Source organism: Melampsora larici-populina (assembly GCF_000204055.1).
Source record: "Melampsora larici-populina 98AG31 unplaced genomic scaffold MELLAscaffold_4, whole genome shotgun sequence".
NCBI classification, from domain to species: domain Eukaryota; kingdom Fungi; phylum Basidiomycota; class Pucciniomycetes; order Pucciniales; family Melampsoraceae; genus Melampsora; species Melampsora laricis-populina.
In genome coordinates this window covers 1,254,365-1,280,465 of record NW_006768768.1, presented here as the reverse complement: position 1 = coordinate 1,280,465, position 26,101 = coordinate 1,254,365, and the positions used below count along the sequence as shown (strand labels likewise).

At 44.2% G+C, this 26,101-nt stretch overlaps 4 protein-coding genes across 4 annotated transcripts; 1 reads left to right on the top strand and 3 right to left on the bottom strand.

Annotated features, from left to right (window-relative positions):
• Positions 1 to 386: 386 nt before the first annotated feature.
• Positions 387 to 1,373, bottom strand: MELLADRAFT_59915 (uncharacterized protein; the record flags this gene model as incomplete). The annotated part of the gene is made up of 1 exon (XM_007405486.1): positions 387 to 1,373. The coding sequence occupies one exon, from the start codon at positions 1,371 to 1,373 to the stop codon at positions 387 to 389; it is 987 nt and encodes a 328-aa protein (XP_007405548.1).
• A 1,107-nt stretch (positions 1,374 to 2,480) lies between these two features.
• MELLADRAFT_92339 (uncharacterized protein) lies at positions 2,481 to 8,679 on the bottom strand (the record flags this gene model as incomplete). The annotated part of the gene is made up of 7 exons (XM_007405485.1): positions 2,481 to 2,927; positions 3,000 to 4,120; positions 4,189 to 4,380; positions 4,449 to 8,132; positions 8,354 to 8,458; positions 8,526 to 8,588; positions 8,673 to 8,679. The coding sequence occupies 7 exons, from the start codon at positions 8,677 to 8,679 to the stop codon at positions 2,481 to 2,483; spliced, it is 5,619 nt and encodes a 1,872-aa protein (XP_007405547.1).
• Positions 8,680 to 9,466: 787 nt separating this feature from the next.
• On the top strand, positions 9,467 to 10,676 carry MELLADRAFT_92338 (uncharacterized protein; the record flags this gene model as incomplete). Its single annotated transcript, XM_007405733.1, has 3 exons — positions 9,467 to 9,497; positions 9,562 to 10,175; positions 10,221 to 10,676. The coding sequence occupies 3 exons, from the start codon at positions 9,467 to 9,469 to the stop codon at positions 10,674 to 10,676; spliced, it is 1,101 nt and encodes a 366-aa protein (XP_007405795.1).
• Positions 10,677 to 15,639: 4,963 nt separating this feature from the next.
• Positions 15,640 to 16,266, bottom strand: MELLADRAFT_51681 (uncharacterized protein; the record flags this gene model as incomplete). The annotated part of the gene is made up of 1 exon (XM_007405484.1): positions 15,640 to 16,266. One exon carries the CDS (start codon positions 16,264 to 16,266, stop codon positions 15,640 to 15,642), a length of 627 nt encoding a protein of 208 aa, XP_007405546.1.
• Positions 16,267 to 26,101: the final 9,835 nt, after the last annotated feature.

Here is a 26,101-nt window from a genome sequence, read left to right as displayed (position 1 = left end):
AAATTGAAAAATTCAAGTAAAAAATTAACTGATGAGCGTCAGAAATGCATTACTCTACGCTGCTCAAGGCTTCGTTCGATTCATCCACGACTCTTGGAGAAGATTGCTCCTTGACCAATCGTCCAAAGCACGCGATCTTCGTATCCACGAGAAGTCCAACCGTGCTGATATGTGAACGAGTATTGAGCGGGAACGTCAAGTGGCAAGATAAGCTACGAGGTGGGAAGCCCAACTTGAAACGCTTATAAGGTTGAGCTGTAAGGAGGAAAAGATTAGAAAGGGGGCCTCTCATTGGGTGATATTGACATTATGAGGTATCCGTACCGATGTCCTCGTCCTCCATAGAGAGAGAGAAACGCCGTTTCTTGATGTCTGGTGACTTCGACCTATGGCGCTTGGAAGGTTGTACTAGAAAGAGGAAAAGATTGGAAAGCTTGATGTGACAAAAAAGGTGAGATGTACTGACTTTTATGGTTATCATCCATAGACACCGAGAAGGAACGTTTCGTAGCTACTGGGGTAGGTGGAGGAGACGGTTTTACGACGAAATAGTCAGCATTGGAGTGGGCGTAAGGTCGAGGGGTTCGAGAGGCAAGCTCGGTGATGGTGTGCTCGGCAGGGATGCCGCGAACGAGGACTGGAGATGGGTGCCTTGGAACCATGGGCGTAGGGGATTGACGATGGAGCTCTCGCGCTGCCTCAATTGCGTTCTCTCCTCGGGAATTGGTCTGGTGTGTTGCAATAGTTGGGACCTGGGAGTTTTCATTGCTCGTATTACTGGTGGTATCCAAAGACGCAAGAGGCGCGAGAGGAATGGACGTGGGGGAATTTGAGGTGACGCTGGTGGCATGGAACGGCAGGAAAGTAGGAGTCACGAGCGGGGCAGTGTCAATGCTCATGAGACTGGCGGTTGGGGTCGAGGCCGACTTGCCATCCAAGAACGTAGGTGAAACTGAGAGGGAAGTGGAAAGGCCAGTGTACAACTCGTAAAAGGGCACAACATCTGGAGTGATAAATGAGATGTCGATGTCCATGAGGCTGACCGGAGTTGAGGCCGAGGATGAGCTAGAAGCCGAGTTGGAAGCCGAGTTGGAAGCCGAGTTGGAAGCCAAGATGGGAGCCGAGTTGGAAGCCAAGATGGGAGCCGAGTTGGAAGCCAAGATGGGAGCCAAGATGGGAGCCAAGATGGGAGCCGAGTTGGAAGCCAAGATGGGAGCCGAGATAGGAGTAGGCGGGGGAGAAAGTGATGCTGCAAGTGATCCAGTTGATGGAGATGGGTTGAAAGAGTGGGAAGAGCGGTGCATTCGCCGAGCTGTGCCAGCTTTCAATGAAAGATTTTGATAAGTGATGAGCAAGCAGAAAGGAGTGGACATAATGAGTGAACTTACACAGCCACGTTCTGGCCCGAAAAGCACAATTCTTCAAATAAGAGACAGTTGATCGCATTCGAACGAGCTTCATGATAATTATAGACAAGTGTAGGGGAGTACGTGAGTGAGAATGAAAGTTGTGACAAATCTAAACGGGAGTGAGGATGTGTGGGTTGGGAAGAAAGTAAGGTCAAAGAGTTCAGTATAAGTACCTCTCACAAGGCTTCCCAAGAAGGTGAGAGTATCGAAGACGATGGAAAGAATCAGGATGAAGGGCATGATAGCTTACCGGCTCATAGAACGATCTGCTTCTGTTCAAAGAAACAAAAGTCAAAGTATAACGGTAAAGATCGTGATGGCCACGCATCAGTAGAGTGAATTTTAAAAGGCATGGGAGCAAGGGTTGACTATGACCAAAGTGGGGATGAAAGGAATTATTTTGACGGTTGACAATTTGACGAATACCGAGGTGATCTTATAAGAAACCGCGGCAAGTACAATCTGAGATCATTCGTGGGCAGCTTGAGTAGACGATAATCGATCCTTGGAGGTTGACAATGAAATAGTCGATCGGAAGAAACAAATAGGTATAAGAAACCCCTATGATAGATGTGTTAGCATTTGATCAAAAAGGGTGGCGCGTGGGGAATAAACAAATCATGACGTACATGAACAAATATGTTGTATCATTTGTTAGGGTTGTGAAACGTGAAGTGTCTCGGAACGGGTGTAAGGAGGCGACCCGTCGTGTCCTTCACTATCATCCATTGCTTGATTATTGACATGCAAATTGCTTGTTGACATCAGCCATTGAGATGAGGAGGCAGAAAGCTTTATTCTGAAATGTATCTCGAACTCAATTCGAGATACATGTTTTGAAAGTATTATTGGGTCGACTACGAATAGAAAACTGAGATGTCTTTGGCATAACCAAAATCAACATTGATTCAACTTCTTCGGTCATGAATTTGACTGAGGATTCATGATCTTGTGCAAGTGTTTACGGCTCTTAGCGGAGAACACAGGATAAAGGACATATAATAAAGACATTCATTTAAATTAGGAAAAAGCAAAAATAAAAATTAATATACAACTAGTTTTGGTTATTATTCAAAATGCGTCTGTAAGCTGTAACCATTCAGCGCGTTGAAGCAAAGGGGCCAAATCATACTCTTGCGTGGAGAGTTCAAGGCCCAAGACAGCAACTCGTGAGACGTGATGCCTCATAAATCCCTCGTCAAGCAAACATTTTGGAAATCCCTTGGGAGGCCGTGCAAGAAACTCTGAATCCTCTGGAGCAGCGTAAGGCCCACGCCGGAGAGCTTTGGCGGCTGAAGTGGAAGCTTGGTCGGTGCGCTGCGTTCCGATGTGTAGCTCGTCTAACTGGTGGAGGAATTTGCCAAGGTTCCTATGCCTCCAAAGCTTCTGTTTTCGGTACGAGTTACCATTGGCATCAACTTCATCTTCAGAATGAACTTCTCTTTCTGACAAGATATTGCGGAGCGCCCGGTTTTCTGGGAAAAACCTCTTGAGAGCTTCTTGTCGAAGCTGACAAACCTATAGAATCGGGATGGATGTCAATCAGCCTACTCAGGAATGTAGCATAATTACACAATGGGAAAGACCGACCCTCTTTTGCGATTGCCTGCCACGACTTCTCTCTTTCGAAGTCTCCTGCTCCCCAGGCTGGGTTCTCTTCCCTTGATGCTCCTTCTGACTGGACTGGCTTACATATTCGCGACGCTTGGTATGAAACCACCGCTCAAGAACTTGCCTGGTGTTTTTCGCGTTCACTTGGTTGACATCAACGTTATAATCATCAGCATCTCCCCTCCTGTAGCACTTCTCCCACTCTTGGAGAATAATTACAGAGACCGCTTCATTCCATTTTGACTTAAAAGAGTCAGTCCAATCGTAAGTAAATCTTGGAAAGCCAGAAAGAGCCAATGAGGCCTCGCAAGTAGAGGCAACAGTGGTTGAATAATGAACACCAGAGTTCCTGAGCGCTACACGGGAGGTGAATCTGACTGGTTTAATGCCGGACCTAGCTTCCTCAGCAGCATGCTCTCCAACTCTTGCAAGCTGGGCGGGCTGGGGGGATGGGTATTTGCGACGGTAGCGTTTTCGAGCTTCTTCAACGCTCGCATCAATTATCCGCCGACGCTCGACTTTTCGTTGGTCCCAAAGAGAATACTCCTCGTCCGAGGGCGGCGAGGGAAGCAAACGGTTGCCCTTTTGGCCTTTACGTTTTCGAACAATGCCAAGGAGTAGGTTGTTGAAATGTTGAATTGCAATGGCAAGTCGTTCATACTGATCGCACTCTATAGGGGTTTTTGCAAGCTTCTCCAGGCGGGCTCCTTCATGTCTTGCGATTGTCTTTTTAGCTTGGCGTGCAGATTTATGATTTTTATACTTGCGACTTTCGGCGAGATCAAAAACACCGTCAGAGTCAGATTCTTCGGTATCTTTGTCATCGTCGTATTGGTCATCGTCGTATTGGACATTGTGGTCATCGTCGTATTGATCATTGTGGTCATCGTCGTATTGGACATTGTGGTCATCGTCGTATTGGACATTGTGGTCATCGTCGTATTGGACATTGTGGTCATCGTCGTATTGGACATTGTGGTCATCGTCGTTTTGGACATTGTGGTCATCGTCGTATTGGTTTCCTTGGTATTCCTCTGGTCGTTCGTTCTCGGTCTCATCATTGTCGTTCTCGTGTATATCTTCCGTATATTGGGATCTTCCTGGAGAATTGAAATTTTAGATCATCAGCAAAGGTAGAATGCACTCGCTGAAAACATGGAGAGCTTACGTGAATCAACACCCAAAAATGCAGAATTGGACCCTGATGGTACACATTGACGAGGAGGGGGTTGAGTAGAATGTTGAGGATGGGCAGCAGATCGAGGAATGGATTGAGGAACGGGTGGAGGAACAGATCGAGGGGAGGGTTGCGGAGCAGGTCGAGGAGCAGGTCCACGCTCATCTGCTAATTGGGATCTTCCTGGAGAATTGAAATTTTAGATCATCAGCAAAGGTAGAATGCACTCGCTGAAAACATGGAGAGCTTACGTGAATCAACACCCAAAAATGCAGAATTGGACCCTGATGGTACACATTGACGAGGAGGGGGTTGAGTAGAATGTTGAGGATGGGCAGCAGATCGAGGAGCAGATCGAGGAATGGCTTGAGGAACAGGTTGACGAATGGATTGGGGAACAGGTGGAGGAACAGATCGAGGAGCAAATCGAGGGGAGGGTTGAGGAGCAGGTCCACGCTCATCTGCTACATATGAGATTCTTGGTGAATGACCTCTTTGACGAGGACTTTGTTGTTGATTGTGCGCGGAACATATGGACATCCTGGAAGACGGACGAGAAGCGGTCTGTGATCGTCCGTGACTAGGGTGCGAGTCATTGAAGGGTTGAGGAACGGGTTGAGGAGCAGGTTGAGGAGCAGGTTGAGGAGCAAATCGAGGAGAGGGTCGAGGAGCAGGTTCACAGTCATCTGCTGCATATGAGATTCTTGATGAATGGTCTCTTTGAGGAAGACTTTGTGGTTGATTATGCGCGGAACATATGGACATCCTGGATGACGGACGACGAGAGGGTTGTCGAAAGAGGTCACAAGAAGTCTGTGGTTGTCCGTGACTAGTGTGTGAGTCTTTGACTTGAACGGGTACACCGAACGTAGGGATGGGATTCCCTCCGAAGTCAAATCGAAATTGATCCCTGGAAGGCAGTTTGGTAGAAGATAGGCCATGCATTTGAGAAACTGCAGTAGGAGTGTTGACAAAGCCTGAGTTGAAGATAGGAAACTCAGGATGTCCGTAAGGTGGATTAGTGGATTTTGAGATGTAAGCTCTAGTGCGATCCTCGTGACGTGGATTGGAAATGTGAGAATGGTGAGTAAGATTAGGTACCACATCAGGCTGGTGATGTGTTTGATATCCATGCGGGTGTGATACAGGTTTGTATTGTGAATTGAAAACAGGCAGCGTGTTGGGTTGAGAGCTGTTGGGCCGGATGTGACCAGTGGAGCTGTTATCAGGAACCGTGTTATAGGAGCTTTGGCGTTGGTCTTGATTCTTTCCAGAGGAATGGTCACTGTGCTTGACACGTGAAGATCTAGAAGAGAACGCAAGTGGTGGGTGCTGATAAGTGGATGTGGCTGCTTGTACGGGTTGAGGATTAAGTTGTTGCTGATTTGTTGAAGAGTATGATATCCTTGGAGATTGGCTGTTTTGAAATGAATTATGTTGCTGATTTTGCTGATTTGGTGCGGAACAGACAGACATCCTGGAAGATGGTCGAGTGGAGGATGTGGCTGCGTGTGCGAGTTGAGGATTGAGTTGTTGCTCATTTATCAAAGATCGGCTGCTTTGAAGTGGAGTATGTTGCTGGTTTTTAGCGGAACACATAGACATCCTGGAAGATGGTCGAGTGGTCGATGTGGCTGCGTGTGCGTGTTGAGGATTGATATGTTGCTCATTTGTTGAAGAGTATGACATCCTTGAGGATCGACTGCTTTGAGATAGAGTGTGCTGCTGATTTGTGTGTGTTTGCTGATCTTTAGCGGAACACATAGACATCCTAGAAGATGGTCGAGTGTCAGGAAATGATGTGAGAGCATCTTCTTGGGTTTGAGATTGTTGGAATACGGCCGACTGGATGTGTGATGGTCCATCTCTAGGGCGTGGATTGAAAAATTGAGGGGGATCTGGAGTTGCTGAAGGCGAAACAAACTTCATGATGTGATCTTCCCCAAGATCGAACTGAAATTGATCCCACAAAGGTGGTCTTAGGGAAGTGCCCGCATAGTCTTGGTGAGATAGATTGGATATCTTCCTCGTTGCTTCTTGAGGCTGTATAAATGACGGATTGACGATATTGCAATGATCCACAGGAGCTGGACGAGATGGGACACCTTTCGACGATGATCTGGGGCGAGCTTGAGTTCTATCCAGGACCTGAGCATCGTAGGTTCTGCTGGGTGATTTGCTTCTCGGTGATTCTTTGGACTGTGCACGCAAGTCTCTGGTCTGATTGTGAGCGTACTCGGAAGCTGATTCATATCGGACATCCTGCGGTGCCGATCTGGGGCGAGTTTGAGTGCTAGTGAACATATGAGCATTTGTGTAAACTTGATTAGTCAAAGCCCTCCCGCTTGAACCTAAGAATTGGGCATACTCAGGACCTGGATTAGATGCGAAATTGTGCGGTGCAGAGCAGGCGCGAGTTTGATTTCTAGAGTTAATCTGCCCACCCGTCGAGGTTGGGTTAGGTGTGTATGAGCTATAAGAGCTAGGGTGACACGCATGTGGTGAATCGGGTAAGCGGACATGGTCAGTTGGCGTATCTTGAGGTTTCTGGTAGGTACAATCAGCCGCACTATGAATTTGAGAACATTCATAGGTTTGGTTGCTTATGGAAATACCCGGCTGAATTGGTGCATGGGCTGGTTCCACTCGGCGATGTAATCCAAAACCAGGCTCCTGATTGTCTACACTAGCCTGTGGCTGTGATGAAGGACGTTGCGATCTTAAAGCTGAAGGAGGGTTGCTGGAGTGAGAGTTGCGCGGTGGAAGGTGTCCAACGGAGTCTTCTTCATGCCAATAAGACGGTCTGATTTCTTGCGGATTTGCACGTGGGAGCCTGGGAGTATTGCGAGCATACTCCTGATGTGAGTCTTGTGGCAATGAGCCGGGGCTAGAATGATTCTCTGATGAATTGGGTCTTTGTGAAGGATCATGACCGGCGCTGGGGGAGATTTCAATATGACTCGAAGGACCAGATTCATTGTTTCGTCCCACATATTCTTGAGAATGTGCAAGTGATGTTTCGGGAGTCTTGCGAGTATGTTCAAAGTCTTCGTTGGACGTGGCATTACGTGACGATGAACTGGGCTTTTTTTGACTATGAGTGAGATTCTGATTGACAACGTGAGTTGGACTGAATAAGTGTGAATCAAACTCGGCAGGGGGATCGTCATAGGTCGTATGTGGTAAGTGCGGATGGGTGGATTGAGCATGATCTGGAGCTTGCTTGTCGAGATTGTGCGAGTAAATAGTATGATTGGTTGTAGTAAGCATTTGAGAATCGTCGCAAGCTTTTTCAATTTGAGGCACCTGTTGCATTAAACTTCCTTGTGGCTGTGAAGAGGTATTCGTGGAATTTGAGATAAGACATGGCTGAAGCAACTTGGGAGAGCAAGTTGTTGGCGACTGTCGGCTGCTGGTGTAATTGGATGGTGTACATGAACGCCTATGGCCCATTTCCTCGAGCTCGTGTGGTGCATGAGAACTTGGACGTTTTTGAGGTATGGTTGGGGCAGAAGGGAAAGGTGGCATCGCAAATCGAAGGGGAGGCATCTGTTGGTCATTGCTGTAGTATGATGGCTGACGCGATCGCTTAGACTGGGGTTCCTCGTCGTCATGCGATGTTATAGGACGCTTTCGAGGGACAATGTCTTGCAGATGAATGTCGTCCAAATTAACGTCATATGAGCCGGGCTTGGACAAGGAGATGATTGCTGAGTGATGATCTGTGGATAAATGGTAAGGTCGCTTGGCGATTCGATGTCGTGCACTTGGGAGAGATGGAGCTCCAGGGGTGACAAGTGAGGGGTTGTATATAGCGTCGAGTGGCAGCGCTGGTTGCTGTGGAAGGCTTTCTTCGGCAACATTGCCAGGCGATGTAACAAGTTGTTCGAGATCTTCAAAGAGCTCCGAAATCTCATCCCGTTGATCACTGTCACCTGTAGATCAAACGTTCCGGTCGCTGTTTAAGTAAAGAACACCGCGGCACTCCCGTTACGTGAAGATGAAGAGTGGCTCAACTGGGATGCTGTCTGTTTGGATCCACAGCAGAAGAATCGACGATGGGAGGTATGAGTGGGAGTACTTGGCTTGGACCTGGGAAGTAATCGACCATCAGATTCAGTCATATAAAAGATAAATAATACTCAAAGAAACTGACCATCGACAAAGGCTGGAATTGGGCTCAAGAGGGGCGGTGCATGAGGAGCTGGTTCTTGACAAAGTTCCAAATCCATACCGTCAGGAGTCTGGTTGTGTTGGGTGTCTACACGTGATGAAGCATTGCTGAGAGATGAACATCTGCGAGACTAAGACGCTATCAAACGACTCACTTTGGATTATTTGGGCCATTGTTGGTTCCGTTTCGAGGGTGCACAAGCACGAGAGGTGAAGGTCTTGATGGTGTATGAATGCGCAAGAAGTGAGGGACGTGGATATGAAGGTGGTCAGTGAAATAAAGTGAAAGATGACTTATGTACCAGACATAAGATTGTGAAGATGATATGAAGGAAGTAGGAGCTTGACAAGAACCGGAGGGGAAGATTGAAAAGGTTTGAAATCACAGTTGTACAGACTACTTTGCTATCGATCTGTATGTGGATATGTGACAAAAGGATCGTACAATCTTGCAGAGCTTTCGATGATGTCAAAGCACTATCTTGAAAAGGACAGTCCTCACCTTCAGACCAAGCTCTACGATCATTAGTCCCCCGTGAAACGTAGGGTGCTCTTTCAGAAGATCAAGATACCCTTTGAATTTGGACCTTTTGTACGAGCAGCACAAGAGACGCATCAAACTCCAACCATGCCACCAAGCCTCTTTCCTTTATCTGATTAGCTGACAAAAGGGTTTGCATATGTGGTTGGCTTTGTTTTGTCAATTATTTTTCTTTCAGATCAGGTGATTCGTAAACTCCCAAATTGACCTTTCAGGTGTTGGATTTGAAAGTACTTATATCTTGTGGATCTTTCGAGGGGAAAGCCGCTTCATTTCCTTGCCCCAACCTCACTCTTACGTGCATCCAGTTTCTCTGTCTGCTTCTTCAAACAGTGTTCAATTTGACTGTGTGTGTCTGTCTTCCTGGAGAAGACCTCTTATTTTACTGAACTGTTACTGTCCTTGATAATTTATCTACCTTCCTGGAGAAGGCCTCTTAATACGTTCAACTGTTATTTAATTTCTTAACTCATCTTTCTTCCTGGCGAAGACGTTATATTATTATTTGACTGTGATCGAAGGCATTTGTGGCTCTTATTAACTGCTCGAATATTGATGTCTGTTTTAACTATGCTGCCTTCTAAACGTGAGTTATCCTTCATTAACTCAGATATCTATTGCGCATCCTGATTATCCACTTTTTATCATAGCGTGTCTTGAACAACCTATGCACTTTTCAGAAGGGGCTGGAGTCAGATCATTGAAAGCACAAAATAGAGAAGTGGCTCTCTGGTTACCTAAACGGAACTCGGGCTCTTATCAGGCCATTACCGACTACACAAAATTTTTGATCGGAAGATTCGGCTCACGTGCACCATATCCTACTAGTCCAGACACTTCGGAGCTCCATTCGCTTCCCAATGTTAACTCGGAAACTATTATGGCCGATTTAAGTGTTTTTGGTGTGGATCTTCCGCCTCCGACTCCTTCCCAACAAACAATCACTCTCTTACCACGACAAGACACCTGTTGGATCACATACAGGAGATTTTTTATCCAAGACCTTGCTCTGTTTGGCATTCCGCGTGCCACACTAGCTTGGGAGTCACCGCTGAGCTCGCCTTGGAACGAGATGATGCTGGCGTTCTTAGTGAAGCACTGGAAATGGGCGATGATGCAAGGCGCATTCAATCGATACTCGGTTGATAATAAATATTCCACTGATGAAATATTCCGAGCTGTCATTGAGAGATGGCATCGAGGAAGAACGAGCCAAGATGAAAAATATCGCCGCAGGAAAATGAAGAACCAACGGCGAGCTACCGTGAGTCCTCTCTCTTTGTGAAATTCGCTTCTTCCGGTCACTGAGATCTCGTCTCAGATTTTTCGTTACCGCCAAGACGCTTTAGAAGAGTTTATCGAACTTGAAGACAAAGAGCTTCTTCCCGCCGCTTTGAACCTCCTTCCTCGTGCTAGCTGTTGCTCAGATACCGAGGACGATGGACCCGGGAAACCGCGTGCTGTAGGCATGGTTTGGAGGAGTCAGGAATACTCTGACCTTCTGCATCTGCTTGATACGCTTTCCTTCAATCAGCAGAAGGCTAAGCATGGTGCAAGGTGGGGGGCTCGCCGGCTCGACATGAGAAGATCTCCAGCTATTCAAATCTCATCTAAGGGTAAAGCTCCTCGCAACCTTCCATCAAACTGTTACTGTCCTGTTTGGAAGGAAGCCTTCGGAGAGAGCCAGAAACAGCTTTTGACTCAAAATCCGGCCAGCGCGGTTCTTCCTTTGCTGATTTCAAAAATACGTACATCACTTCTTTAACATCACATTGTATTCATGGACATACTACATACATAAAGATAATTAGCGCTTAGTGTTGTTTTTGATTGATAAGATTAGCGCTTAGTGTTGTTTTTGATTGATAAGAACAAATTTTATTTTAAACTTGCTGTACTTCATCATTGTTCTAAACTCGTGTCTGCATTCATTGAGCTCTGTCATACAGTAGTCAGCTGATTTGTTCACAGACAAACAAATACTGATTTGTGAAAAACTTACAATATTCCGCAGCCCTACAATACCCAGCGTCTCTTGTGCAATACCAAGGTGACCCGGTGGATGGGGTAACACGATGATATGGCCCATAAGATCTTGAACATCGACAACCACACAGTGCTCTATCCTTGAATACACTATAGAAGCATGTAGGCGGGGATGAGAGAGGAAGCAATCGTGGATTGAATCACTTGAGTCGAGTTTAGCTAATTGGTCAACTACCAGAAAAACCGTAGGGACTAGCTTTGTACGAAAGGCATATTGAATGTAGCCATAATGGTGCTCGCCTTGAATCAGGTATTCGATGGCACTATTACCCCGACTTTTAACAAGCTGTTGTGAGGTGTAATTCTTCCCAAGGACCTTAAGTAGTTTTGTAGTTTCAACCATTGTAGGCAGCAAGGGGCTGCTACTGGAAAGGTTACTGGCGTCGGAGAATGTTCCATAGCGCTGACTTACACCTGTGTTCATGTAGTTTAGCCAAATACCATATGTATCACGATTTAGGTTGGTCTCCACAGACCACTTTGTTGTTGGAGTCCCTATGAGGGCTTTTAATACCTGTTCTTTGATTTTAACATCGACTCGGCCTAGAAAGGTAGGGCAACCTTTCAAGACCGCCTTAAATAGTCCTCGTCGATTGTAGGTCTGGATCATCGTTTTGTCTATGTCAGCTATGATCATCAATCCAAACAAGAGTCGATCATCAGCATATATATCTAGGTATCGGGCAGCATGAAGGAGATCGCACCTGCGTGATGGTTTTTTGGAATTTTACACAACATTCCAATCACACGCTCACCAACCATGGTTGCAGTGTATGAAGGAGGTCCAAAAAGCTCAGTGATATCGGGCACATGCTGTAAGAAGTGTAAGTTGGGTTTGATACTGACACCCGTCCAAGAGGTAGCCAGATGTGTGCGGTAGCTTAGGATCAATCGTTTGAGATCTTCTTTATCTTCTTTGCTGAACGTTCGAGAGAGCGCACAATTTGTAATCTCCACAATGTAGATCAAACTTTCACATAGAGCTTGGTCGTTCGTATCTTTTGAGAGGTATAGCTTGGGGATAATAACTAGGACCATATAAACAGTGTAAAATGTGAGCCACTCCATCGCACTGGGGGCCCCAGACTTTGGAATTCCAATCTTAATCGGCGGCCGAGTCATCCAACTTGGTGTTTTTGCATTTGAGATAGCATGTCGGATATCAATGAGATCGTCCATTGTAAGTGACGGATTAGAAGTATTGGACCGAGCTTGAGGCTCTTTTGGAGTTTGGTGCTTTGAGGCCGCAGTTGAGGCTCTTTGTTTATCTTTTGATTTTGAGCTCGCGGTTGATGGGCGAAGCGTGGTGTTGGTATTGCTTCGAAGCCTACCTCCACTTTTTTGTGGTTGTGAATTCGCCGGTATTTCAACAACATCAGAGGCTGATACCTTTGCATCACTTTGAGATCGAAGTCGATTGGAGCGCCGTAAGTGAGAGGGCTGTAAAGGGGGTACTTCAGAAGATGCAAGCTGAACTGGCTCGCCGGGTAACATGGGATGATGTTCGGGCTCCTCAGAAATCGAATGAAACTTAATAGGTCCGCCCGGCAACGACAATTGTTCACCAGGTTCTGCCAAGTTGGAGACAGGGTTGCCGAAGGTCGTGTCGCTTTTGGATCTTTTATTCTTTGTATTTTTGCCAGGAGGTCTGCCGCGTTTCTTGGGTACGTTGGCTGGCAATGGTTGCTGCTGAGATACATAACTTGAAGACGAAGAAGATATTTGAAAAGTGAAACTTCCACAAGCACTTGAACTTCCAAAATACGACGTCTGACGAGACTTTGGAGTTTGAGAATCCTCGATATCGTTACTTCTTGACCAGTCCATGGAGGCACTGCCATCTTTTTCGCTGGTATTATCTACATCCATTTGACTGGGCTCTGAGCTGGCGGTTTCAAAAGCATTTGCGTGCGAAGTTGCAGACTAAGACAGAGATAAATTTGGTCAATTTTTGTATTATTCAAAAAATAAATATTCAATGGGTACATTAAAAGATAAATGCATACATTGACATTGCTGGAGGTATAAGCTCGTGTCCTAGGCCGGTTACGTATATCAAGATGAGCCTCGCTGTCAAGCTTTGCTTTGAGCTTCTTGCCGGCTTCACCGAGACCTAAAAAGCTATTGGCATGATCCTTCAGCGCACCAAGGAGTAAACAATGCATGATATCCACCGTGACAAAATTGATGGGTTGCCAATAAGGAAGCTCAGATAGAGCTGTATATCGGACTCCGTAGGTGTCAAAGATTTTACCTTGTTCCCGTTCTGTGCGCGCATCGCGCCAGTCTTCAGCGTGTTTTTGATGGTCAGTTCTTTTGGCCCATTCATCTGGGTTGATGTCAACGCGATTGTGTATAGTAATTCCACAGTGGGCGCAGAAGTGTGTTGCCGAATGTGAACCGAAGCCAGCAGTCTTTCGCATAGCTGGGATGTCTGCTATCAAAGGCCATAGTGCTGCATGTATCACACGGCCTTGGGGATGATCCGGAGTCGATGAGAGAAAGATTCCTTTCCAAAGATCTTGGAATTCGTCCACAAGCGGCTTCAACACTCCGTCCATTTGTTCAACAGCCGGTTCGTTAGGTCCAGGAATGACTGCAAAGAGAAAGAGATTCTCTTGCTTATATCGTACATCTGGTGGTAAATTGAAGCATATGAGAAGAACTATGCCGTGGGATTTTGTTTTTCGAGAGCCTCGGCCATGAGGATTAAACCAATCGATAAATAAACCAAAAACGAGGTTACCACTTGTAGAAGTGAACGGCTTGCCGCAGTGCGTAAAAGACCTCCACATCTCTCCATCCCAGATATCGTGCATGTTTGAGCCATCATACTCATGCTGAAACGGGGCATCCAGAGCGGCTTCAAAACCAGGGATACATATCATCCTAGCCAGCCAACTCTTGACGGAGTGATAATGAAATTGGCGGATTGGCTTAAGATCAGCATCTGAATAAAGGGTTCCGCCGCATTGGTGACGCGTGACTGGTGTGCCCCTTGGTTGATCAGGCTGACGTAGAAATCGTAAAGCATCGCACTTCATCTTGTAAGTCTCATCAATCTTTTCGAAAGGTGTACCATGCAGGGTGAAGCATTCCGGACACAAAATCTGCGACTCCAACTTGATTTCAAGATTCAGCATTGTGTACAGCGTTGGGAGAGATAAGGGTAGGTCCTCCCAGTAAGCACGACCGGTATAATTGGCGTCTATAGTCGTTTGTTCGATTTGCAGCTTATTCATGTGAAGGGCAGTCTGGCTTGTTCTATGCTTGACCCCTTTGAGAATCGCACCATGCGCGACTTGTAGCATTCCAATGAGGCATGCTGGTCGCTGAAGATAGCCCTTCGGTATCTGATAGGCCGCCGTGGAGACGATCAGACAATCACCGAGCGTAGTGCTTCCATTTGTACCTCGAATCCTTTGCGAGCTACTTCGTCGTCCTTGCAAAGATGTCGACAAAGGTCCCTGGCTTCGACCCCTGGAGGATTCCGTGTTGATCTGATCCAAGTCCCCGGTACTCAGAGATCTTCGCCGCTATTGGAGTAGAAAAAATCGTCAATCAGGTAAGTAGTGAGATGATGAGACGTGGGGGTACTTGCCCCGATATTCGATGTCCTGTTGATAGACAAGTTATAGGAATTAGAGACCCCAAGAGTTTGCGAAGGAGTAGATTGGTTCTCGGTTGCGCGTGTTAAGCGGAGTCTTCGCAGTTTGGCTTCGTGGATGGCGCCGTTCTGCTGGTTTCTAGCTTTGCCTCGGTGAAAGCTTCCATCGAGCTGAAAGCTTTCAGAGCCGCATCCAAGCTCTTCACAGCAGCATATGTGCGGTGTCTTCATTTCACACGCTTGATGTCAATCGGTTCCAGAGCGATGGATGTATAGAGAATCTAAAGGCACCAGAACAAGTTTTTGATGTTTTCTAAATCGAGCTCGCTGGAATATTGGTGAAGTCTCTAAATGACCATCACGTGACTCCAATATAACATGCACGATGGAGTGTTTGTCTTACTTGCTCAACTCTCATATACTCCAGCCAGATGGTCAGCTATTTCAACGCAATTCCAGGAGAGAATTTCTGGCTCTTTTACTTGCTCAACTCTCACACCTTTCACATGTTCAGTCAGATACCCAGGTGTTTCACACGACCTCAGCAAGGAGCACACTTTCCTTGAAGAGTTGTCAACTCTAAAGCAGAGAACGTGGTAACCTTGTTTCTATAGTCATAGAGAGCAGTGAAGCAAAGTAATTTGATTGAGGAAATATATACGTGTAAGATAGATACGAGCTAGTGAGAGACAACCAATATAAAGAAAATGAAATGATTGGGCCGAAATATATACATGGAAAATGTAAGTGAGAACGTGGTAACCCTGTTTCTATAGTCATAGAGAGCATGTGAAGCAAACTGATTTGATTGAGCAAAAATATATACGTGTATGATAGATACGAGCAAGTGAGAGACAACCAATGTAAAGAAAATGAATCGATTGGGCCAATATATACATGGAAAATGTGAGTGGGAGCGGACATCGTTTATTTATCACTCATACACACTTGACTTATACGGAGAGATAGAGACAACAAAGACTGAACAGAACAAAATAAATCATTTAGATCTAGAAGGACCAGAGATTGTCAGTAAGCTGTAGAAATAGGTGAACGTGAAGATAGTGCGAACCTGTTAGATTCCATAGTATGCTCCATAGCGTTGGACAACATGAACTTCAAACAATTCGATCAAATCTGCTTTGAGAGTTCTACACGGGATGCGTTGGTTTGGCTTGAAGTGCCAGATGATTTGTCGAAGGAGATCTCGAGTGGTCCAGACTGGGTGCCATCCAGGCGAGAGGTAGAGGAGAAGATTTACTGGTAAGGTCCATATCTTGGTCCAGAAGTCATGATCTTCATGGGCGGCTGGAATTGGACGTCGTCTTCGCGGGTACATTCGTGCGTTGAGAAGGGCACGTCGAGCAATTCTTGAGGAACGACGCCGGGGAAGGGGAGCATTCCGTCTTGGTGGTGGAGCTATAACGACTGACTGATCGCGTTGACGACGTGGTGCTTCTATCAAAAGACGTTCTCTGGCGTGATGATTGCCGGCATGATTGTCTATGTCGTGATGTTGTACGTGATCTTCGATGACGAGATTTTCTACAGCAATTGAATTATGTCGGCGACGGTTATTCCTTCTTGGCTGAGTGACACTTTGGGGTCTCGCTGGACGACTTCGGCTAGATCGGCTAGAGTGATTAGTGGTGATAGAAGAGTTTCCTGCAACAGTGATGTTTCCATAGATGTTGATGGTCATGCCGATGTTGAGCTAGTGGGACTAGGATAAATGAGATTGACATAATTCCGGATTAGAAAAAATATAGATCAGAATCGGCAAAGACTCAGATTGAAAGAGATAGAGTTTGGGAGAAGAGGATTGAAATACCGTATTTATTAAGAAGGACCTCAGCACGCTGGATGAAGGAATTGGGATTGGTTGAGATGTTGTCACTTTCAGTGGAGCCTGGATGGAGCAGAGTGAGGATTATTCATGGGTTTTAAATACGAAACACTTACAATCGAGGGCCAGTAGTTGAAGTGAAAAACTTTGGGAACATCGGCAAAAAAGAGCCGATTGTCTTGATGAACGGGGTACAAGGAAACATCAAAAGACACGCTATAGATTAGATGAACGGTTAAGAAACTGCGAAACTTGAATGATTGTTGACTTTGAATTCGATGAATGGAGTCAACCATTGGATGGTGGACAAAAGGGAATTGAAGGGTGGCCTCGGTGTGATCAAGTACGTAGAGAGACAGAGAGAGACGTAGAGTCATATCGTAAGAATTGTACAGTTGTATGCGAACTTCTGCGAAGTACTCAAAGGACACAGTGCGGCATGTCCCTTTTTACATGTACATACGGCGCCTGCCGTTTCTTTCCGTCACCAAACAAAAATCGAGATGGACGACTTTGACATCGTCCCGCCTCAGCGTCAAGGTTTGACGCCACGACCGGGATACAAAATTAACTTGACAGTCAAATGTGACTGTCGGACTTGACAGAGCGGTAGGTTATGTAAAGCACTCAACGGCTTAGGAACGTTGAGCTCAGGAGCAATGCTTGAGTGGATCATGGCTCACTGAGCGACTTGGTACTGCGCTGAATTATTGAGTACGCGCGGAGAAATACTGCACAAATGACGGAGAATTGCTTGAAAAGAAGCTCACCGGGCGCCGGGCGCATTTTTCGCGAACACTGTGCACTGAATTGGTTTGAGGTCGTAACGTTAAAAGCTGGTACAGATGGTGTCTTCTTCGCGGCATGAGCAGCCTCAATGGCTAGGTAGCGTTTCGCCATCTCGGCATCTGATAGAGTTGCAGAACCAGTGGAAGATTGGTTGACGTTCGACGAGGTGGGCCTAGCTCGTGATTTGCCATTTTGAGCATGACAGTTTCTGTTCGTGTGAGGCAAACCACGATGATTCGGTAAGTTACATAAGTCATTTGGTCCAGATCCGATACGACGTTGATTGTTGGCTGAAGGATTGGATTGATTGGTTTTGGCGGTAAAGGCTGTTGCAGTCAAAGAAGCCGCGGTTCCGGACGAGGATTGCTTCGCGCATTCCATCACCAAACGGTCCATAACCGACTGGACAGTGAGTTTTGATAAATCAGCGAAGAAAGGAGCCGTGATGAAATTGAATTCCTTTCCCAAACCATTCAAGAGAGAAATCGCTAATAGTTTAGACGATAAAGCAATCTCTTTGTCTTCTGTAGCATACTGAGCCAACTGATTGTGCAAAGTACAAATCTTGGTAATGAAATCAGATAAAGATTGACCTGATTCGAGGCGAGCAGTTGCTATTTCGCATATAGTAGCAGCCGCTAAGACACCACCACTGCTACCATGAGCTTTGGCTAAAGTTTCGTAAGCCATCTTCGGAGTGTCCGTGATTTGAATAAGAGCATTGTTCGTGGCGTCCAAGGAATTAACCATCAACTCCATTACACGGCCTTGATTGCGTCGATAGATGGCCAGTTGATTTGGATCGGTTGGCGGAGTGTCGTTTGTTAAGAAACCCAGGAGACCACGAGTTTGAAGTGCAAAGTGCAATCTTTTATTCCAAAAGGGGAAGATACCATCACGGAGCTCAGGAATCTTGATACGGTCATCTGTCGTTGAGGAGACCACCGGAGAAGTCATGATGGAGGAAAAGTCTGGGATAGTGGTGTGAGATGAGGAGGACCTTGAATGAGAATCCGAAGTAGATTGGTTGTTCGAGTCAACAAAAGTCGAGTTGGAGGGAGAACCAATGGGCAAAGTTGAAGTGATAGGCGAAGAAGCCATGTGATTCAATGTGAACAGTAACACAAAAGAAGGAAATCCAAATTTTGGGGTAAGACGTATATGCAAACTCGTGTGTTTACTCGGGTAAAAGGCTCATAACCTATGAGTCATACACAGATTACAAACGTCAGATTAGTTTGTGATCACAGAAAGAAAGAACTTCGAATAGATGATTTAATATTTCGCAATATTTACTAACAAGTATAATCAAGAGAAATATAGAAAAAATAGAATGAAGAAGTGAAAGACGTACCTATGAGTCATACACAGATTACAAACGTCAGATTAGTTTGTGATCACAGAAAGAAAGAACTTTGAATAGATGAAGTTCTAACTTTAGTGTAGACTCATAGACTATAAGTAGTAGAGAAATAACACTGATGAGATACAAGAGTTAAACATCAAGCATGTAAACATATCAAATAGGTAGAGATGGCTCATCACGCAGGATGGTCAGACACGACAGTAACATGAGAAAAGAAAGAGAAACATGACAACAGAGAAAACATCACGCAGGATGAGCATACATAACCAAGAACTATTTGATAACATTACATGTGAGATAATGACCAACTAACAGGTGGTCACTCTTTGGACTCAAAGCTGATACATACATCATTGCATCGGGATATCTTGAGCTAGGGGGTCTATCAATCTCCTTGCCCATCATTCAAACCGAACATATATGCCTTGATTGGGACTACCAGTATGAACAGTCTCTAGATTGTATCCCCTAACTGTGTACAAGTGCTTGTGAGTTATCTATCTACCTATATAGGCTTTGATCAGTCATATGATATTGATGTGGGAGACTCCAGAGCTCCCTCAATCCATCTGGTCTGCTTGATAGAAGCAAAAACAGACAATGAAAAGATATTGAATTTCTGTTGCTATTATATATCTGAGCACGAGTGAGAGAAAAATTTGAATCAAGATTGCAATTTTTATGAATGTGAAAGTAGTTCAACAGGCCGGCTGTTCTGAAAGTCAGACCAAAGGGTGAGAGCATCAGTTTGATCCATTTGATTGGTAAAAGTTGATTGTGAATGTGAAGTTGACAAAGAAAAAAGCTAGCAAAGATAATAGATGCCAGGTACACATCTGAATTTTAATCACACATCTCCTAGTTCCTAGGATACTTAACTTGTACCTCCGCATAAATTTTTGACACAAGTGATGTACTGTGCACCCATTTTTTTAGCTTCAGCTCCTGGATGATCAGAGATTCAAGAACCAGAACTGAGATTTTTATGAAACACAAGTGCATAAGTAGGCATAATTTGACCTCCATTACAAGATGCAGGAGCATGATATTTTTACTTATGGGGTGAAACTTTGGATGTGTGCATCCACCAACAGTGGATGACATAGAGGTAAGACATGCTCCATTATCCAAAAACCTACTTTTAAAGTACAAATTAATGCAATGACCATATATTGGGGATTGGGTAAAGTTGATCTTTGTAAAATTGTAGTTTGAATTATTTTCACGTATTTTCAATTCAATGACACTGGACAGCTACTCCCTAATCAATCAAAAGGGAGGATTTTCAATTCAATCAAAACAGATAACCATTTACATGACCTGCAGCTCTACCATTTTTTTGCTTTTAATTTGATCTAAAAATTGTTGTTGTGGGTTCCACTAACTTGTCCTAAAGATGTGTGATCTTCTGTAACCTAACATATGTTCAGGGAAACCAACACCTGAACCAATCCAACACAAAAGTCTGTGTTGTATCACTATTGTATTGCCAATCCAAGACCAAAAGTTGGATTTCTCCATATTGGTTTGTCCAACCTGATATGGGGAGTCATTTTTTTATATCAGGTACTAGGCAATTGGTACCCAGCCGCCACACAGGCTTGAGGCATACCAATTCCTCACATGTACGTATCTTGGTTGTAGTCAAAGAGAGTAAGGGTCACAGTCCCTGTGATTCTGTTTTGTGCAGAGCATGCCCTAGTGAATATAGTCAGAATCACAAATTGCATGCAAGCATCTTTCAAACTTTGTGCTTCTATTGAACTTGAACTTGGTCTTGATTTGTTGATCAAATCTATCAGATTGAGCAAAGCAAGTGGATTTATTTGAAGTCCTTGAAACAATTCAAATGATTTTCTTGAAACGATTTCATGAATTTGAATCATATGAATTTGACCATTTGGATGATGCCTTGAATTTGATGGACTATGACATGATTACATGCTTCACTTGATGAGCTGAGTGTGAGATGAAGGGTTAGTCCAATCAAAGAGCTGAGCCACACTGGTGTTGGCTGATGATGATGATGTTGGAGCCCTGAGGGTGTTGGAGAGATGTTGCTGAGTACAAAGAGGATTTTATTCAAGATTTTATAATTATGTAAAGTAGTTTTTGATCTCCTTTCATGACCGGGACGGAATTTATCTCTTGGTGACATGATTGCTATAATCACCAAGAAAACACAACCCAACTTGCCCATAGATGAGAGAGATGGAAATTCAGATTGATTGTGTGACCAAAAATGTGAGATGAGGAACAGTGAGATGGCACAGAGTTTTTGAGACATGTGATCAACACCTGTTGTCAGTGCATTACAGCACAGAATGCACGAAACGGCGCTGTGCCAAAAAAATCAAAAATTCCAAAACCCACTGCGCAGCGCTGGGGCGCAGTGACCCAAAATCTTCGAGGCCCCTGTGGTGCACTCCAGCGCAGCGCAGTGGGTAAAAAGTTTGTTCTTTTGGCGGATGGAAAGCCCATTTTTTCAATTTTACATTGGTGAACATATGCAGCAGTGACACATCCACTGCGCTGCAAAAAGGCGCAGTCACCAGATTTTCAAAAACCCCTGCGCTGAGGCACAGCGCAGGCGCAGGCTGTGCCTCGCAGTCTGGGCTGCGAGTTGGGTGTTGGTGTGAGGTGTGATAGCATACCACAGGGACACTCAAATTGTTGGCAGGGCATCTCAATGGGGCTAGACCTGAACACTCTTTTTCTTAAATTACCTTCCTTTATTACATTTAGGTAGATGGGCAACACACACTGCAAAGATGATGTATTTCTCTGAGGTAAAAAATGATTACATTTAATGCACAAAATGATTAATAATGCATAATTAATGCAGAATTAATGCACTTTTAATCATTTTGTACATTAAATGTAATCATTTTTCACCTTGGAGAAAGACATTATCTTTGCAGTGACAATAGAGGATTGAACCAATATGAGATTGTGACCTTCTTTATCAATCACAAATAATAGTTGCAATGGTTGTGTAAATGTGCTATGTACTTTTTTTGAGTCCTGATTTTCCTTCTTTACCTTGAGATCAATTTTAACATATTGTATTGGCTTGTATTGCTTGAGCCATGCAATATGAGCTGCCGGAATGTTTTTGTCTCCATGTAGTATTGGGTATTGGTCCAGATAAGTTTGCTGCCCCAGGGTGTTGGGCCAACTCCATTTAAAATCCTTCTCTGTTGATACATACATATGTATACAATCTGGGTTTGTGGTGGATCTGCCAGGCCCTTTGTTGGAGTTGTGGCTAAAATCAATTTTACCAAATTCCAATTTGCCCAAACCCTATCATAGTCAATAGGAACCTCTGATGCTTGATATGCAAAGACAAAACTGACTCAAATGCTCGGGGATCTTCTGCTAGTTTTGAACAAGATCATCCATTTTGACATGAGACAATTTGATGTTGTGATCGAACTCTTTGAAATTTCTGATGGAGTTTAGATATTTACACATGATGATGGTATGGTAATAATCACACATGTTTCACATACTGAATATTCATTCAATTATCTTCTCACATTTCACTGATTCATATGTTAGAGTTTCTCATCATTTATATAATGTAATTGTATTAACCTTTTTCAAACCAATGTACTGGTCTGTGTTTAATATTTGTACCACTGTTAGAGCACTTCCAAGCTTCTTGATTCATCCAAGATTCACTTATAAATTCTTAGGTGAAGGTGAGTACTTGAGTCATTGTGGGATTCTGTGGAGTGATTCTAGGTTTAGTCTGAATCAAAACTAATCCCTGCTCTGATAAGTGATTGCCACATTGAAATGCTTTGAAAATTCCATTCTGGATGATTTTTTTGTGTTCAAGAAGCACATCCCTTTTGTCAGGGGGAGCTACAGAAATATCACTCTGTAGATTATCATCAGTTGAAACTTTTCTATATGATACAAAAGAAGAAGATGCTCTTGGACGGATACATGGGAACCAGTATTGAAAATTGCTTCATTCCAGACTTGATCCACTTCTCAACCTCCTGGAGACAAGACCGCATGGCTAATGACACTGTACGTTCAGCCATTTTATCCCTCAGGGCAACTGCATCACTACAAAGAATATAATGTTTACTGAGCGGAAAACATAAATCTTTGTGGTACTCAAGACTGGAAGTTAGATGCTGCCTTGAGAGACTGAAAGGTAGACTCTACCTTTTTTGGAATCTTAGATACAGAAACTAGGAACAACCAGGAAAAGTGAGATTTGGGTTCCCCAGCGCCAACACACACTTCAAGTACCTCACAGATCAATCAAAAGTAACCAACCGGTGAGTGAATTGGCGGATTAATTGCTCACCAATTGAATGTAATCAATTGTCTCAAATCAATGTGAGTGAAACCATTGATTTGAATCAATTAAATTGATCAAATCAGATGAAAGGCATAGGTTTTGCTTTTTGACTGGCTGATATTAAAAAAACCATTGAGGTGGTATTTCAAACTCAAAAGGTATCTAAATAAATTGAGCTACTCTGACCCATTATGTCTGAGGTACACCACTAAAAGAACCTATTTGAAAATCTAAAGCAGATATCATTAAATATTTGACATCTTGAACCTGAAAAGATATCACCCTCAGAACCACCAGTCCCATCTAAGCCTAAAATGATCTATCCAAAGATTTGGATCTACTCCTGATTGGAGTACAACTTGGTTGAGGTGATCTTGGACAAATTGGAGTATGAGCTGTTGCATAGTTGAATCTTCAGTATCTGATGATGAATTTGAGGATGGTGTAAGTTTTGCATGGTTATTATACTAAAATTGCATCTTATGTTGTGAAGGCATGACTAAGGGAGAGAACCAAGCGGATAGATTGCTGCAGCCGTTGCTATCATTTCAAGTTGAGGGTAAGCATATGAAGATGAGAGGGGGTTTTAATGTGAAGTCAATGACCGATGAGAATTGTAAGCACAGGAACCTCAAAGTGAGGGCTACATATCAGCTTGTTTCCCGGCTAAAAAAAGTATCCTTTGTTCCTGGTGTTGAGAGCTTCAAGATGAGTATTTGTTGGTATTTCTAGAGTGTATATTGTTGAATGTACCAACAAATAACCCTATGTTCATGATATGTACACCTGTAACAAATGTTGAAATTTGGCTTCTGAATTTCATGATAGAACTTGAAATTCTAGAAATGCTCATAACATTTGGAATTCTGAGTCAAAGGACTTGATTTTGGGCTCATTAGAACACCAGATCCGCTCTCTAAGGGTGTGTTCACTTGAGGAATGTCTGACCAGAAATCACATTCTGTGAATTTTTAAATGCAAAAATGAAACATGCACCACCAAGTAGACACTTTAAATTTTGCAGAATGTGTCACCAGAGGATGTCAGCAACCACTCTTTGTGAAAGGTCTGGCTTTAGGGATTCATCAGATACCACCCAAGGGTCTCGGAGTCTGCCATGCCCTGAATGATGAGAAATGAGGCACTCAAGAGATCTTGTCTCTTGAGTGTGTGTTCCTTTCTCCCAAAAAGGCCCTCAGGAACTTGTTTCCTTTCCCTAATCTTTGCCAGCCTCTTCTTCATGATCCTTCTTCCCTCTCAGGACAATTTCTGTGCAGAAAGTACCTTTTTGAACCCTCTTGACTTTGTGTCCCTACCCACCCTATGGTTTGAAGGGACTCTTCCCCCCAGTCAAATGCTTGCAATCATCACCGGGAATAGATTGCAAAAACACTATTTTGAAATCCCTCCTGTGGAGATTGCTAGGTTCCACCTGTAGTGGGATGCCCCCACTTGTGATCTATCACAAGCAAGTACAGCATCCACAATCTAAACCTAAGACATGTGAAGGAGTGGCTTGCGCCACACACTCCACACCTTTTCCCTTAGCTTGAAGGGTGAAGGGCATGGATTATGAGTCAAATCTTCAGCTTGTCTCACAAATCAGCCATTTTTGATTTGAATTTTGTTCTATAAAGCAACATAGATTCTTTGCAAAGCTAGACATAACCTTGTTGCTTGAATGAAAGCTCTGGGAAAGAGTTCAGCTGTCCAATGAACCATTTTTTTACTTGTCAATTGCAAAATCTGTGGGCATTTGAAGTATTCAAATTGATGTCTTCAACCTCAGGATCCAAATTTCAGCATCTGTTACAGGTGTACATCTGATAATCCTGGGATTTTCTGTTGGTACATTGAACAATATACACTAAGATCAAAGCTGGCTAACATTCTAAGAGCATCCACAGCTGTGCAGTAAATCAGTATAGTATGGGGGGTGGCACAGATTGGTCAGGGAAGTGCTTGAGGCATTGATTTTACCCAATGCACAGCTGTGATTCTGTACAGTGCGGCTTGAAGCATATTTGGCAAGGTGAGTTATGGGTTATTGATCATCAAGGTAAATGATTTGCGGGGAGTGTGGATGAGGCAGTGGGAGTTATGGGAAAAATGAGGTACAGCTGAATTTAGGGAGCAAGCCAAAATAGAACAAATTTCTTCTATTTTGGCCCACACGGAGGGAATTCCCTTAGCTTAGCTATGTGAAAGTTTAGGGCATTGGCTGTGGATTATTTTGCCCTAAACTTTTGTACAACACGGTTTACGCCACATGGCTGTGGATTGTCTAAGTTGATGGGAACATGTATTTATACTCAGGGCTGACAAGTTGCAATTCAGTAGTAAGTGGATGAAGACTGATGAAGAATGAGTGATTTCAATGGTCAATCATGATCTGACTCACCAATGTACACACCAGAGGCTGCCAGTCAAGTTTTACTGAAGTACATGAGAAACACAGATAATTCCAAGGCGTGAGGAACTGGCGAGCGGTCCTGAGCGGAGCAAACGCGAGCACCAATTTCCCACATCCCATTTTCACACGTCCCAATTCAGCCCGACGTGTGACAAGTCACATACTGCCGTGTGAAAATGTACTGCGCAACGAGACCGCCTTCACCCTTCACCCTCTCTAACTCCATGATCACAAACCATAGAAGCCCATAGCTCCGCCATTCATCGGACCATTATGCGAAATATGAGACTTATCGATCATTCCTCAGATATTGCATTACCCCTATTCGATCAATAATTTCTCAACAACTACAATATTTTATCATCAACACCCATTCCAGGCAATAACATGAGTGTCATTAGCCTATTTGAGCTTCGCCTCACATTGAAGCATGCACCCCAAGGCACCTCATTTATTACAACACACCCTCGCGAAAAATCCAACTTTCATATCTTATCATCCATCATGCTACTACGCCAACTGGTCGACCAGTTATCTATTTTAGACCCCCGCACGTACGACACCCTCACGATAAAGCAACTCACCGCATTCACGACACTTTCCGCTGAGTTCTTAACCAGGACTGACGGTGTCTATGCGACTGGACCAACACAACTGCCCATAGAGTTTCTTACTCATTCCCTCGACCCATCTCAGCCAGCCACTGCATGGGCTTCCTTGTGGTATTTCATGCATGATACCCTTCCGTCCTGCGTCTACGATCCCTCGATATTCACGAAAAACGGTATACCCTCTGAAA